Genomic DNA, 15391 nt, shown 5'->3' with positions numbered 1-15391 from the left:
AGAGGACAATCAGACTACCTCCCCAGTCGTCGATACAACCGATGAAGACAAGGTCTGCGAGTCGGAAAAGCTGAAGCCGTCCCCTTCGAACTGAGGTATGCTGCCTATACGAATACACACGGATTGGCAGAAAAACCAACCTATAGCTTTGTTCGGACAAGCAAAGCATTTCATTGCTAGCAATAACGTCAATCTTATATTCCAATAGCATTAAAATATATCGAGAAGCTAGGATGGTGCCTTCACGGACTGTTGAATCGGAATTCGGCTTGGGTGAACTAGAAAAGCTTCCTGATATTTTAGCGACTTAGCTCCGTTATCATAACTTATGGCTTTCTCATTAAAAGCAAGTTGCATTTGTGCTATGGATCGATCGAGACATCAATACTGAGTGACAGGTGTCTTGTCTAAAATTCGTTAGAATTTCCAGCTGGATCATGGTTGAATTTGAAAGATGACTGTAATTAATTAGTCCACGGTCCTCTTATTTTATCCTCTCAATTTTTCTAATTTTGAATAGGAGATTCACCGTAATTGTATCGTACTGCGTAGTATTACTCGTGTCAATGGAAAGTGATGAGTCTGCTGGACGTATTAGTTAGCTCCGATTCTGTATTCCTCTACTCTATTTTGCAGCAAGAGAAGGGTCCCAATATCGAATACTGTGGTTGATCCTACACTTCATTGCAATAACGTAATCCACCACCGAGTGGATCACCTCCGCTCCGATTCTACATACAAGCGATATCTTAGAGCTTTTATCAACAAAACCTTTCCATTTCTATATAAAAGTTAATTCAGAGCTCGATTAAGAAATTGTAATAGTCTATGTCCTAGAATATGGCAATCACTACAGCGCGGGGGCGCTCGTACGCGTGGCTCAACTGTGGAAAGTGTAGGATCTATCGGTGTATTATCTTGAGCTTCTTGGACCTTATTTCCACACTAGAATCGCTACTGGTCTTCCTGTATAGAAAAGCCCTCTGCAGTAGCTAGTTGCCTAGTAGAGCGTTTTCTCTTTTGAAGCCTTTTTTCATGGGACGCGCGTAATTCGCGAATTTCTTCACGTGCAAGAACTGCTTCATTTAAGGCCAATTCATGACCTTTAATAATATTGCCTAACCGCGCTTCTAATGAAGATGAAGGGCTTTGTGTACGCTCACGTATACGCCCTTTAAACAGCTGCTTCATAGTAGATGCCTGCTTTTCGAGCTGCCTAGTCGTATAGGGTGTGTTAGGAGCTGAATTAAATGGCTTCCATGACCGTCTAAGTCGAGTAGTCGATATCGACCAACTGAAAAATAAACGTTTTCTGAAGCCACCTAAGGCCTAAGTCGTCTGTTGTCCAGCCGTTTGATGATAATCCAATCCGCCAATCTTCTGGAAGGCTGCTGTAGTCATCATACCATCCCTCAATTGGCACCGAGAATCCCCGGGTGTTAATACATTCAATTGTAGTCACCCATTCGCGATTTCCAGGTTGAATAAGCCATGGCCTGCCAGGCATTTCACGCCTTGTAACTACCTTTGCAGTTGCAATCATTCCCATAGCGAATCCTGTCCCATCAAAGTTGTAGATACCCTCATCTAGGATACCGTTATTGCTACAGATCTTCTGCAGCTCATTAAAGAACTCCCGAATGACCCTAGGACCCTCGCACAGGGCACGAGAGTAATTATAGCGCCTAGAGAACCTAGATTTGATCTCAGGACGCCTGTTGATAAAGCTCGTCCCCAATTAACCCCGATAGGAGAGTTGGGGGTATCAGAGTCAGTCTGGAGGATCAGATCGGCCATTTCTCGCACATGAGTATGCCTTCGGGGACAGCCACGCTCATCTCTGAATACTATCCATTGCACCAAATAATTCTCCTGAGTTTGGGATAGCCAGAGGTTGTGGTTGAGTTGTTCTTGTTGAAATTCGCTGCCTTTTAATCGTGTTATGAAATGCACAGGGGAAGGAGGGCAGAATGACACTGTATCGGCTATACACACGTAGCCTACTAAGGAGCGAATGCCTTTTGAATGATAGGGCTCTTAATTCTCTTGCATAACGATTCAATCTCTTCTTCTCTATATCTCTAATGGATAATGGGGTAAGTTCCTCAGGGGTTCGAGTGTGCGAGCCAAGCCGCTAGATCACGTAATCTTATAGATTCGTATCAAATCGGTCTCGGAACGTACCACGCGGTATATTAAAAGCTTGAATAACTGCACGTATCGAAGGAAATTCGCCATTTTTAAAAGCTTTTAACGCAAGCTGAATCCTCCCCTCTTGCTCCATTCTTTTACGACGCGTTCCGCTTTTTCGGGGTGGCATGGTGGTTGATAAAAGTAGGGGGGTTGGTTGACGTGGAGGGATTTTGTTGTGGGGGGCGGAGCACGCGTGGTGGGCGGATCACCCCGGAACTACGTTATGTTAGTTAGAAGCAGATAAGAAACACTCCATTACAAATGTCAAATGGCAATATTGCTCAAAGGCGTTAGTGGTGAAACGCACGAAGAATTGCCAGACCTTACTACCAAGTCGGAATGTACGCAAGCTGATACGAATCTATGAGATTACGTGATCTAGCGGCTTGGCTCGCACACTCGAACCCCTGAGGAACTTACCCCTTTATCTATCATAGAAGAAGAGATTAATCGTTAAGCAAGAGAATTAAGAGCCCTATCAAACCAAAAGCATTCGCTCCTTAGTAGGCTACGTGTGTGTAGCCGATACAGTGTCATTCTGCCCTCCTTCCCCTGTGCATTTCATAACACAAGCAATTGGAATGGGGGTCTTGGGCGGCCTCAAAAGCAGGAAGACGGGTCATTTGTTGTGCAAATCCCTGATAGGGCGGAAATCAAGCTCCCATGGATAGTCATAGATCGAGACGTTGATATTTACATGAAAGCCTTGCTGTAAAATAGCGCAGGAAAGCGTTTTCTTGCATACTCCTAGATGGCCACATGGCGTGAATTCTGGACGCTGTGGACTGAGGTTCAGACTGCCAAGGTTAAATTAAAAGAGGTCGTCTTGGACGAGTTTTTAAAATCACTGCCGCCGATCTTATGGAGAGAATTTCAGGACTATTTGATGTATATCATGGAATTTGGATATACTAGTTGGGCTCCCGAAGTATGCTGTACACTACAGGACCTATCACCCAAGGCTAGGACGACCAGCCTGAGGGAGTACATGGGTAGCGAGGACTAATTAATTCTTGAGCCATGTTAGCTTTGCTCGATTTATATGAATGCCTATGTATTATTGAATGGTGGACAATTCTAATACATCTATTGCATGATGCGACGGGTTTCTACGCCGAATGTCTGTATTCAACGAGCCCTGGCCCACACATCCTTCCAAGATGACTTTTTAGTTCCAAACTCTCTGTTGTTCGTGGGCCGAGAAGAGTAAAATTATTCTGTTACTTGCAGGGTCTCTGGGACCATTAATACATACTTTACTGCTTCTCAACCTCTCTACTCCAAGCATTTAGGCCTTAATACTATGCACATATGAAATGAAGTATCAAATATTGGGCTTCCTACTCCATACGCTCACAATTTTCAACGTACGTAGTGTGATTCGACGCCTGCATAAGAAACTTTCCTAGAAGCAGGATCAGATACTAATGTCAGTGAGTTTATGAGAATTCAGTTTAGACATGGGTCGACCCGACTTTATGTAACTTTTGTTCGACATGGGCTCAAAGTGACAGTTCCGATACATCAGCTGCCTTGTCTTCTCCCTGGGCGATTTCAGTCCATGCTACTGTGAATAACAGCTGTGAGCGATGGTATAACGAGCCCCAACCAACATTGGTTTCATTTGTCAGTTTATTGACCCGGCGTCGGCTTTCGGGCATGATTACTACACCGATAATTCCGGAGCTTGTCACCTTCTGACAAATTGCCATATTATAAATCACTTTTTTGGAGCTTATCCCGTGTACTTCGAAGACTATAAAACTGCTAGTGGCCTTTCATTCTGATGATCGTACTTTAAATACATTGCTTTAGTTTAGCTTTCTATTGCATACTTGTTAGCACCATTTAAACCACCATACCTCCAAAAACCACTTCATCCAGCATGACTAAGCTTTTCACTCCTTTGCGCGTTGGACGCATGGAGCTTTCCAACCGCATCGCCATGGCCCCCATGACCCGCTTCCGCATCGACGATAACCATGTCCCTCTTCCCCTCGTCAAGGAGCATTACGCTCAGCGCGCTTCCATGCCAGGCACCCTCCTGGTTACCGAAGCAACCCTCATCAGCCCTCAAGCAGGAGGGTATCCCAATGTTCCCGGCATCTGGAACGACGCCCAGATCGCCGCCTGGAAGGATGTCACGAACGCCGTGCACGATAAAGGCTCCTACATCTACATGCAGCTGTGGGCACTGGGCCGCGTAGCAAGTGCAGACATGCTCAAGGCCTCTGGATTTGATCTCGTCTCTGCTAGTGACATTCCAGCCTCGGCAAATGCACCAGTCCCGCGGCCGCTAACCGACGAGGAGATCAAGTCATACATCCAGCACTACGTGCAGGCCGCGCGTAATGCCATCGCCGCGGGCTTCGACGGCGTTGAGATCCACGGAGCCAATGGCTACCTCATTGATCAGTTCATCCAGGACGTCACCAATAAGCGAGATGATCAATGGGGCGGTAGCATCGAGAATCGTGCCCGGTTCGCGCTTGAAGTAGCCCGTGCTGTGGTGGATGCCATAGGCGCCGACCGTACGGCTATCCGCTTTAGTCCTTATAATACCTTCCAGGGCATGAGGACGGATGATCCCAAGCCGCAATTTGCCTATCTAGCGCGCGAATTGGCTCCTTTGAAGCTGGCCTTTGTGCACTTGGTTGAGGGCCGCATCTCTGGTAGTGACGTTGTCGAGACCACAGATGAGTTGCACTTTTTCCTGGATGCGTATAGGGGCGCTGGGCCGGTCGTGGTAGCTGGTGGGTATAAGCCTGAGCTGGCGCGGGAGGCGGTTGATCACAAGTATAAGGATCACGATGTTATTGTTGCGTTTGGTCGGCCGTTTACTTCGAACCCTGATTTACCGTTTCGTATTAAGGAGAATGTGGCTCTTGTTCCGCACGACAGGGATGTGCTGTATCTTCCTAAAGACCCGAAAGGCTATAATGATTGGGAGTTCAGCGATGAGTTTAAAAGGGCGGTTGAGGCTACAGCCTGATTTTGAAATTTGCTGGAGGGCTCTGGTCAGTATATAGATTTATAAGATAGATGGTTGATGTGTTTCAGTGCTTAGTCAGTCTTCACTAGAGTTAAAGATATCATCCGAGTCGATACCATATTTTTGAATGGTTTCTTCAACCAGTTTAAACCATGGCAGGATAATTTTGGGATCTTCAGAAAGAGCCCTCTTGTAGCCATATTTGCGAGATAGACGTGTCATAATATTTGGACAGCGTTTGACGAATTCTGTAGGACAATTTTTTCTAACAGAAAGGGTGGTAGTAGAGGTTGTCTTTTCGCGCGATCGGAGTAGTAAATTGGCCATATCTTGTAACATAAGCAAATTGAAAGCTGCGCCTCTCGAATACATAGAGATTAATAAATCTTCTATTGAACTCTCTTCAAGTTGGGTAAATTCATGGCCATTTGACCACATATTATGCTTGTTTTGGCGACCCTTTATTCGAGCTGAGAGGGTAGTACGTGGCACTTCAAAAGAGCGGGCAGCAGCAGCAACAGAGGGAATCCTGCCATTTTTAATAGCTTCTACAGCAAGTAGAAGACGACCCTCTTGCTCAATCAATTTTTGTGTTTTCTGGAGTCTTTTTGGAGGCATGGTGGTGGTTTAAAAAAAAATGTAAACAATGGTTGCTAAGGGAAAATTTGATGGGGTGACCGGTCGACCGGGAATCACGTTAGTGTTGGTATCACCAGCTAGGTCCTGTGTACACAGTTAAGTGAACAGTATGTATGCTCGTAAGCAAGGGTCAATTTTGATTCATGTAGATAAATGTAAGTGTTCAGTCTAGTTGAAAGTTACTCCTGGATCCAACACGCCGGCCCTCGGCGGTCACAACACCGGAGCCGCAGCCTGGTGCAAGAATGCGTTCACCAAGCAAGGGATGATATCCGTCCGTCGCCAGCAGTAAGTTACCGCTGGCTTGTTCAGACAGAAGGCTATATCCCGACAGTTAGTTTACTAAAGTAATTCATGGTCGAGTGGCGCTGGGCCTCGTAGGGAGTCGCGATTTTCCAGGTTCAATTCGACTCGGAACCGCCAAGAATCAGATTCAGGTTCCAAGGTTTTGAGGTCGCGATACGACTCTAGGATTCTTGGAGTCGAACCTGACGAACCTGACAGGTTCGACTCGAGCCTCAGGTTCCGCAAACAGTGCAAACATAGTAATTCTCGTGATACGCATATTTTATGTTTTGGAACCTGAATCGGACCATTACGAGGCCTAAGTGGCGCACACGGGCGAGTGGTGCATCGTATCAAAAAACGCGCCGTGCGCGCAGCCATACCATTTCCAATCACTCACTATGCCACACAAATCATAGCCATTTGTATTCGATTTTCTTGAGATAATGGCATTTTCAATGGTAGTGGTGGTAATTGACGCGTTGGAAAGAGGTTGTAGTGGATGCGGTAAAAATTCGTCGCTCGGTGGTTAATTACGTTAACTGTAAATTTAGAGCGAAGAGCGGATTCGTATACATCTACAAATAAACCGTGCATTCATTGGCGTGAAACTCGGATGAGACTTTCACAAATTAATTGTAATCTGTGAAACCGACAGCATAGCACCTTTCAGAATCACAGGTGAGCCAAGAGGCTGGCCATCAATTTTCACCCAATTTGATATAGATACAGTGGAGTGAATACCAAAGAAAAAAATTTCATGGAAAAATTAGTCGGGTGGACGAATAAAGTGTTGCCAGACTGTTTGACTGTTACGTGGCGTATTAGCCACGACTAAATGGGGTTGGATAACGGGAAAGGAAACACGTAGGCATTCGGAACGAGGTCTGTATTACAAGACTTGATGTGACGAACGGCAACGCTGGCGATAAGAAATCGCGAGAATGTAGGATATGCATTCAACGAAGAAACTAAGCTAGTCCCGATCGGGTAGTTAGGTCATAGGGTATCGCGAAGGAACGTCTTCGGAGGCTGGTCACAGTCCGTGACACTTGAGGCTATGGGATGCTGCTCTTCAGAACTAATCGCTGCCCCTCCTCAGTATGAGGCCAGCGTAGATTATATACATTGTGTAGGGGGCTTGCTTATGCACGATTATGTGAGCTCCCGAGCGTAACAGGCTCGCCGTAACATGGCCTAACATTGACACCCCATGTACTTCGGTCGGAGCAACATCTTAGCGACCTGAACAATATTTGAATTTTTTATCTCAGTTTGTTTTCAATGTTTTGTTTATCTTTTGACATCCTTGTCTCACTTGGAGCCTGACAGATATGATAAGCGAAGCCTGCAAAATTCCTGAGGTTGGCTCGGAGAAAAATAGTAATCACGGCATCGGGGGTTTGCGCATCTAAAAATTGAGTTGAAAATTTTCCATTTGTAATAGACCCACCCATATGAAAGCCTGGACAATCACATCCTCAGATGCCGCAGATCTCAGCAAGTTCTGGAATACATGTCCGCTTCTAAAGCATCGGAGTAGATCAGTAATCAGTCTCCATGCCGTCGAGATAGGGTCCACCGCAAGTCTAATTACTTAAGCATCCTAATTAGTTACATTGAAATTCTTCCGACCCCTTCAAAGTCCTATAAGAACATATCCTATTTCACGGTGTATCTTTGATATATAGAGCCCTTCAAAATCTTGGTCCCTTCAGCCAAGCTTCGATCATCATGGCGTCCGTATTAAGTGATTCAGTCAAGCTGCCTTGTGGGTTGGTCTTTCCCAACCGGCTGTCCAAGGTATGAATTATGGGGAAAATAAGAAACTTTACAAGCACCTGTTTACAATTAAGCAGGCAGCAATGGCCGAGAACCTGGCGCAGTCAAACAACAATCCCAATGAGGACTTCAACGAGGCCTACACTAAATGGAGTAAGGGTGGGTGGGGCATGATTGTCACAGGTAAGCCGACCACTCGTCATGCATATCTAGTCCTCCAATCCGTCGAAAAGGAAAACATGAAAAAAAAGAAAAAAGAAACAAAGCTTATTTGGGCAATTGGCAGGAAATGTGCAAGTCGATATTGATCACCTCGGACAATTCTCGGACCCTGCCTTCCAGGGCGAAAATGCGGTCTCAGACGACAAACATCTTGAGTCGTGGAGGAAATATGCCGCAGCCAGTCAGGAGCATGGTTCTCCCACCATTGTCCAAATTTCCCACCCTGGAAAACAATCACTGCGCGGCGCGGGGCGCAGAGGTCTTTTTGCTTCTACGATGGCACCAAGCGCGATTCCGTTGACACTTGGTACTAGCCTCTTGGATTCTGTCGTTACTTCTCTTGCATTCCCAAAGCCCCGAGAAATGACACTGAAAGATATCGACAGAGTCATTCGTCTATTTGTGGATACAGCCCGTATGGTGTCGGACAGTGGGTTTTCTGGAATTGAGCTACATGCAGCTCATGGTTATCTCCTAGGTAAGCAGGACACATAGCTTACTTAATACGCGTTGGCTCACCATGTCTTGCTGGATAGATCAATTTCTGAACGCCAAGGTATGTTGGACGAAATGGGCTTCACAGCGACGTATAACTGATTTCCTAAAACAGTCTAATCTTCGCACCGATGACTACGGAGGCTCTCCAGAGAAACGAGCAAAGCTTCTTTTGGATATCCTGAAAGGATGCCGAGAAGTTGTTCCAGATAAATTTTGTATCGGTGTGAAACTGAACTCGGCTGACCACGGAGCTGCAAACCTTGAAGATACAATGTCTCAGATAGGTCTGCTTGTCACAGCAGGCATTGACTTCCTCGAAGTCAGTGGTGGCACTTATGAGAACCCACGAGTAAGAGAGACCAGATTCATTCATAACTATATGCTTAATGATAACTGATACGATTTATCTATATTGCATAGATGGTCGAGGGCGATAACCCACAGACAGTCCAGAAGAGTGCACGAACCGCAGCTCGCGAGGCCTTCTTCCTTGAGTTTGCCAAAGAGACTCGCAAGCGGTATCCAAATCTCGTCCTTATGTTGACCGGCGGCTTCCGTAGTCGCTCTGGTGCAGAAGCAGCGATTAAAGAGAACGCCTGTGATATAGTCGGTATGGCGCGTCCAGCGGCCATCTATCCCAACTTCCCAAAAGTTCTCTTAGATCAAAGCATATCAGAAGAGGATGCGCAGATCACGCTGAGCCGGGTCCGACCTGGCTTCCTTCCCAGGCTACTTCGCAGTCAAGTTCTAGGTGCTGGTGCTGAGACTGTAAGTTTTCTTTTCTTTTTTTTTTTTTGGCGTCAATCCACAGCTACAACTATCATTGAAATTGTGAATGCTAATTGTAAATTCAGGCCTTTTATTCGAACCAGATTCACAGGTTGGCAATGGGAAAGACGACATTCGCCCCTGCCTCTGCGTAGAATCAGAGGTCATTTTATCGATCTCTACGGACCAGTTAGCTAATACTGTTGTTTTTTTATTATATAGATAGAATCCTTGTTTTCTAGTAATAGTAATTTAATATTGACAGTTTATCGTGTTGACGAGCCTTGTTTGGGCCCACTTGGACTTGAAAAACAATTGAACATCTTTCTATCGCAGTCCCTCCAAATATTCCACGCCAAATTACCATCCTTATCGCACTCTATCCGCGAAATCTGCGATAAGCTGCAAGACGCCGCCTAAGTAGCCATCGAGTGGGGACATAATAACATAGTTCAGTTTAGTATAGGAAACACAGAAGCGCTCTCCCTTACCCGCAAGCATGATCAAGAACTAAAAGACTAGATTCAGCGAGCACACATAGAAGTGGGAGGTCACTCTATTCCCTTCAATCTGCAGGCAACCCGATGGCTGGGAGTGTAGCTTGAGTCTAGTCTAAACCTTAAGGCCTATTAGCAGACCTGTATACGCAAGGCCCAGGCTGTAGAAACCCGGGTATAATAACAATACCAGATGCATGGGCTCGCCCCCAGGCTAGCTTGTCAGGTCTAAGTTGCCGCAGTATAATCAGTAGCACTGTATAGAGCAGAGTTCTAGTAGCGGGGCCAGAAAGATCAGCAGAAAGGCATGTAGTTAATAATTAATCAACAAGCTCGGGCTATCACTAGTATACTAAAGACCACCCCAGTTAGCCTCCTAGTCCTAGAAGCAGCAGTGACACCAGCTAAGGTCCTGCTAGAGGCCCGGCAGCTTGGATATACTACCCGGCTGCTTAGCCTATCAGAGGATTATCCTGCTAAGAAAATACTCCCAGTAAGCTTTTGAGAGGGAGACTAACATGTCCAGCCTGGAGAATTAACCCCAGGAAACAGAAGATAGGCTGAGGACAATACTCGAAGACCGTGGTCCCTAGGATAGTACTTAGCCCGGCATCTAGCTAATACCCTACCAGTGGACCCATCTGGAGGCTTTAAAAGTCTATCACAAGCAACCAGCAATCAGTCCGCTTGTATAATAAAGATTCTGATCATCCAGAAGGCTCTAGTAGCTATACAGGCTATCCCTCCAGAACGGGTAATCTAGTCCAATGGTTCAGGATTGGAAAATAGTAAAGCTGGAGCAGGAATTACATGGCAAGACCCAGCGAAGAAATAGAAGACTGGAGGCTTTTCACTGGGAAAGGGCTATAAGGTATTTAACACAGAACTTCTTGGGGTAGTACGAGCCCTACAGGTAGTAAGAAAAGCGGGAGGCCAGAGACCAGTAACTATCCTACTAAACTCCCAACCCGCCATTACCAGACTGCAACATAATTATACAGGGCCAGGACAGGCCCTGGCGGTCTAATCGCATATTATAACCCGTGAACTACAGGTTTAAGGTTATAAGCCCACTATTCAATAGGTCCTAGGACACGCAGGAGTAGAAGAAAATAAGCGAGCAGACTAAGTAGCTAAGTAGGCAGCTAGCAGACCCCTAAATAAAGGTCTGAAAGAGATATCCCTGGCCTTCGCCTGCAGAGCCCGGACGGAGGCTATTATAACATAAAAATAAGAGTAGCTAAACAGGGAGCTTAGCTAGCGATCCTAGCAAGCTCAACATTCATACAGGCCATATAAAACCTGGCAGAGCGATCCAATAGTTACAAGGGCCCCTAAGTGCCTAGCAAGTCGCTATTTTCAACTTAAGTCAGGGCATGCAGCTATTAGGTCATATCTACACCGTATCCAGGCTCGGGAAGATACAGTCTGCCAAGGGTATAGGTTACTTAAAGAAACAGTAAAACATCTTTTCTTCGAACATTAATAGTGGCGCCATCAAAGAAGCAGGCTCTACAGGGATCTGGAGGAAGCGGGAGTATTAAAACCTACTACTATAAAAGACTGTCCCGAGGGGAGACTCCTGGAAGAACCTAAAGCTACGGGAGCTCTATTAAGGTTTCTAATTAGTACTAGGGTCGCTCTTCCTCAAGGATACCTAAGAAAAGAAGCGGAATGAGCCTGAGAAGACGATAAATGGGGTCTACGAGCACTAGAGGAAGTAAAAAGAACAGGAGAAGGATAGCAGAAAGGGCAGCTTAAGCTGGCCAGACTACTCTAGGCTAAGAACCCATCCCAGTCTGATAATACAAGGAAAGTACTCCTTAGAGGCTCGAAAGCCCTGCGCATATAAGCGGTTTAGGGCGAGGAAAAAGATCAGAATATTTATAGATATAGACAGGTTCCAGGAAAACATCGAAGCAAGAGATCGTGGAATAGCTATAATACTTAAGCTCATAGAATATGGTCCGTCATAGCTTTAGGGCTGGGTATAGACAATAAATTTGATTTAATAATAATAATAATAATACCACCTTATCACTACATTTCTATATCAAGCCAATCCGGTGACAAAACCTCCTCCATCGCTCTTCATTACTGGTGGTGAGAGGAATAGTATTATTTACAAAAGATGCCCAGATTAAGGGCAAAGAACGGACGGTATCAGTGAAGATGAAGACTGTTCTGAATTCTGGCAATGAAGATAACAAATTTCTTGTCACAATTGTTGTGGATGAGTACATGATAGAGAGAGCCAATGAGTCCCCATTTGTGTTATCTGCCCCACAGTTCCTGTGGATATGAGTATAAATGACAGTTTACCATCTCGGTTGACAGGAAAGATGACGTAAGTCCTCATCTTCATAACTATGGTAACTAAGGTAGCTGTTGTAATCTTAGGCTGGTGCAAATCAGGAACAAAGTCGAGCCATGGGAAATAGTTCTCGGGATGCCAATAGGAATAATTAACTTATAAACTTCATTCTCTTGTTTTATATAGAGCTTCACATATTCCCTTTGAACCTAGAGCAATTAATATTTCTTTGGACTACAGCAGTAGCACTTGAAGACGCAGACGGCATGGTATTCCGGATGTGGAAAAGGACGGTGAACTTAATGATCATCAAATTCCATGCCATAAATTTCAATATCAATTTTATGAGAATACAATCCAATCAAATGACGTTCCAATTTGCAGACACAGTGCCCACGAATGGGCGAATTGGGTCTACCGGTTCGGGATGATCGCCCATTCTTCTGTGAAGTTTGAACCAACAGATTAATCTAAACTCAATAACCCAAGGCATATATGCCTTTACAAAAGATGCGTACACCAAAGTTGTTAGACTCAAAATATAAGCACTCCCAATAAAGTTAGCAGGAATTCGTGGCAGTCAAATGTCCACGGGTGAATGAGTGGATAATATACGAATAAAACATAGCGGTCACTCTTGGCACCTGGCAGATGATCAACTTCCACGGCCCCGAGACAGCTAATTCGATCCAATTCGATCTTCAAAGGTTTAATTCCCCCCACGATTGAGTTTGGCCTAGTCAGCTTTTCGGAAATCCACCTTGGTGATTATGCAACTTGGAAGAGGAATCGAGACAAAGAAAAATGTAAAAGTTTAATCGGATGATACCTCATGCGCTATTGTCTTTTTTACCACATTGAATCCGCACAGAAGATACAAAGATACCATTCTGAGGGCATTCTTATGTGGCTTGTACTGGAAACACAAATGAAGGAACTATCAAAGAAAACCTGCAACATGCCTCTGTGACTTAACCTTGTAAGAAGCCCAGCTGCTGATCCATCACGCTTCGCACAATCTCCTCCCAAGATCGCCATTGGATTCCTAGTTCGACTTCTGCCTTGGTTGTGTCGGTGGATAAGGAAGGCATTCCTTCAACCCCCTCCGTGATCTTCGCGCCAACATTGGGATAGGCCTCGAGTGCAATACGAGCCACATCTTTCCAGGTGGTTTGTGGCGCGGAAAGCAGATACTTTGAGCCATCCTTGATCTTCGGGTCCAATGCCTTGACGTGAGCTTCAGCAACATCTTGGATGTGCACTCCTGTGATGCCACCAAGTGGAACACCTCCCATCACACTACCCCAGAGAATGCCATTGGATCCTGCTTGAACTTCCTGGGCGGAGTTTTGCACGATATTGGTACCGAAAACAAAAGCTGGATGGATGGTTACCAATGAGTAGTGTGGCTTTTCGGTCTCCCGGAACTCCCAGGTGGCATTGTTTGCAAGCAATTTGGATGCCCGGTACAGAGTCATCGGTGTTGCATCAGGATTGCTAGGATCCACAAAATTGGCCTTTGGGTCCACATTGAGATTCCAATCATTATCCTCTGAGTGTGACGTCAGCATAATGAATATTTTTGGCGTATAAAGCATCTAACTTACCTTTAATGACACCACCTTCGGGTACTCCGGTAATAGGAACCAAGGAAGCTATGGACGAAGTAATCACAACCTTCTTAATGCTTGGCACTTTAGCTGCCTCCCGGAGCAAGGCCAAGGTTCCCTTCACTGCAGGAGTGAATATGGCATCCTGGTCTGTGCCACGGGCAAGAGGTGATGCTAGATGCAGGACATAGTTCACTCCATCAAGCTTGCCTCTAAAGGCAGCTTCATCGGTCAGATCTGGGATGGTGACGAATTCCAGCTGGTCGCGATAGCCTGCCAATACATCTTCGAGCTTCTCTGCTCTCTTGCGGACGCCAATTCGAAGACGATATCCTGCCTTTAGAGCTTCAAGGGCAGTGGCGCTGCCAATGAAACCGGTAGCACCGGTGATGAAGACCAGGGAGCCAGACATAGTGAGTATAGTATGATGACGATGATTTTATAAAGATTGATGCAAGAAAATAGGATATTTAATCGGTTTATATATATTTTGAAGATTGAATTAATTATTAATCGTCTTTCTCCTTCATTCTAAGGGTTTGAAAGCGGTTCGTGCTGAATATTCATTGTCACCTGATCGGTGACAATCTGTCCGAACCTAAGCCCACTTCCGGGGCTGTTCACTAGTCTCCACCTAATGGGGGGGCAAATGGGATGTTTAATAATCACGGGGCTCATGAGTGATCATGCCGAACCAAGACTGAACTCCAACTTCATTGCCTATTATTCAATATGGGGTGTCCAATGAGTAGATCACCGTCCAACCCGCTCATCTTGAAATCGAGAATCATCCGAAAGCACTACATACTTTGGGCATGTAGTGATACAGACAAGCACTTGAATGTTAACAGGCTTACTTAGACACTTTAACAGAGAACTCCGGTAGAAGCTTAATTAATGTAATGTAGACGTGGACAGATATACTAGCGGCGCGCCGTATTCTGAGAGAAAATGTTTTCTATTCTGTTAAGTGACAAAAAGAAATATTGTCCATTAAGAACATAAGCTGCACGCGGGTCACTAGGAAAGCGACTGAAGTTAGAACTAGACTTCCGCATAACGCAATTTGGGTCGAAGGTTAGGACCCAAAACCCAACCTGGACCCAACCCAGGCTGGGTCCGGGGCCCTAACTGGGGTCATAAACATACACAATGCAATCATGCTAAGACCCTTGAAAGCAAAAATTATGCAGTTCTTTGGCTTTATTTTTTATTTCAAGCTACACTTTCTGACTTGAGTTAGAATTTGAGGCTATTCCCGAACCCGCTGCGGGTTCAGGTGCGGGTTAAAGGCCTTGACCCGTATTACGGGTTTTGGCTCGCCAACCACACAGGCTCCCGGGTGCTTTTTCCACCCTACACATTTCTATCACGCCTAGCTAGCCTCCTATAGGATAGCTGATCTTCCGGCCACTAATTAAATTTTGTTGGGATCATATTTCAGGCTTTGGAGAATAAGATCATGACAAAAAATGATAAGAATCTCCTTTCCATATTGCTCACGGTGAGAAGTGAATACCAGCGGAGGTTCCCTTGAATACCAGCGGGTGCTAATACTATTTTGGTTTTACGCCGGGTATTATGCGTTAGT

At 45.3% G+C, this 15391-nt stretch overlaps 3 protein-coding genes across 3 annotated transcripts; 2 read left to right on the top strand and 1 right to left on the bottom strand.

The window, feature by feature from the left end:
• Nucleotides 1-4078: 4078 nt before the first annotated feature.
• Nucleotides 4079-5185, top strand: KD926_002648 (alkene reductase; the record flags this gene model as incomplete). Its single annotated transcript, XM_053094348.1, has 1 exon — nt 4079-5185. One exon carries the CDS (start codon nt 4079-4081, stop codon nt 5183-5185), a length of 1107 nt encoding a protein of 368 aa, XP_052950875.1.
• Nucleotides 5186-7974: 2789 nt separating this feature from the next.
• KD926_002647 (NADH oxidase) lies at nt 7975-9534 on the top strand (the record flags this gene model as incomplete). The annotated part of the gene is made up of 6 exons (XM_053094346.1): nt 7975-8074; nt 8178-8591; nt 8650-8669; nt 8724-8960; nt 9032-9379; nt 9466-9534. 6 exons carry the CDS (start codon nt 7975-7977, stop codon nt 9532-9534), a joined length of 1188 nt encoding a protein of 395 aa, XP_052950874.1.
• A 3627-nt stretch (nt 9535-13161) lies between these two features.
• On the bottom strand, nt 13162-14212 carry KD926_002646 (uncharacterized protein; the record flags this gene model as incomplete). Its single annotated transcript, XM_053094345.1, has 2 exons — nt 13162-13742; nt 13798-14212. 2 exons carry the CDS (start codon nt 14210-14212, stop codon nt 13162-13164), a joined length of 996 nt encoding a protein of 331 aa, XP_052950873.1.
• Nucleotides 14213-15391: the final 1179 nt, after the last annotated feature.

This window comes from Aspergillus affinis, assembly GCF_023601865.1.
Source record: "Aspergillus affinis strain CMG 70 chromosome Unknown NODE_159_length_67791_cov_88_172254, whole genome shotgun sequence".
Lineage (NCBI taxonomy): Eukaryota > Fungi > Ascomycota > Eurotiomycetes > Eurotiales > Aspergillaceae > Aspergillus > Aspergillus affinis.
The sequence above is the reverse complement of the archived record's forward strand: the minus strand, read 5'-3'. Positions and strand labels throughout refer to the sequence as shown.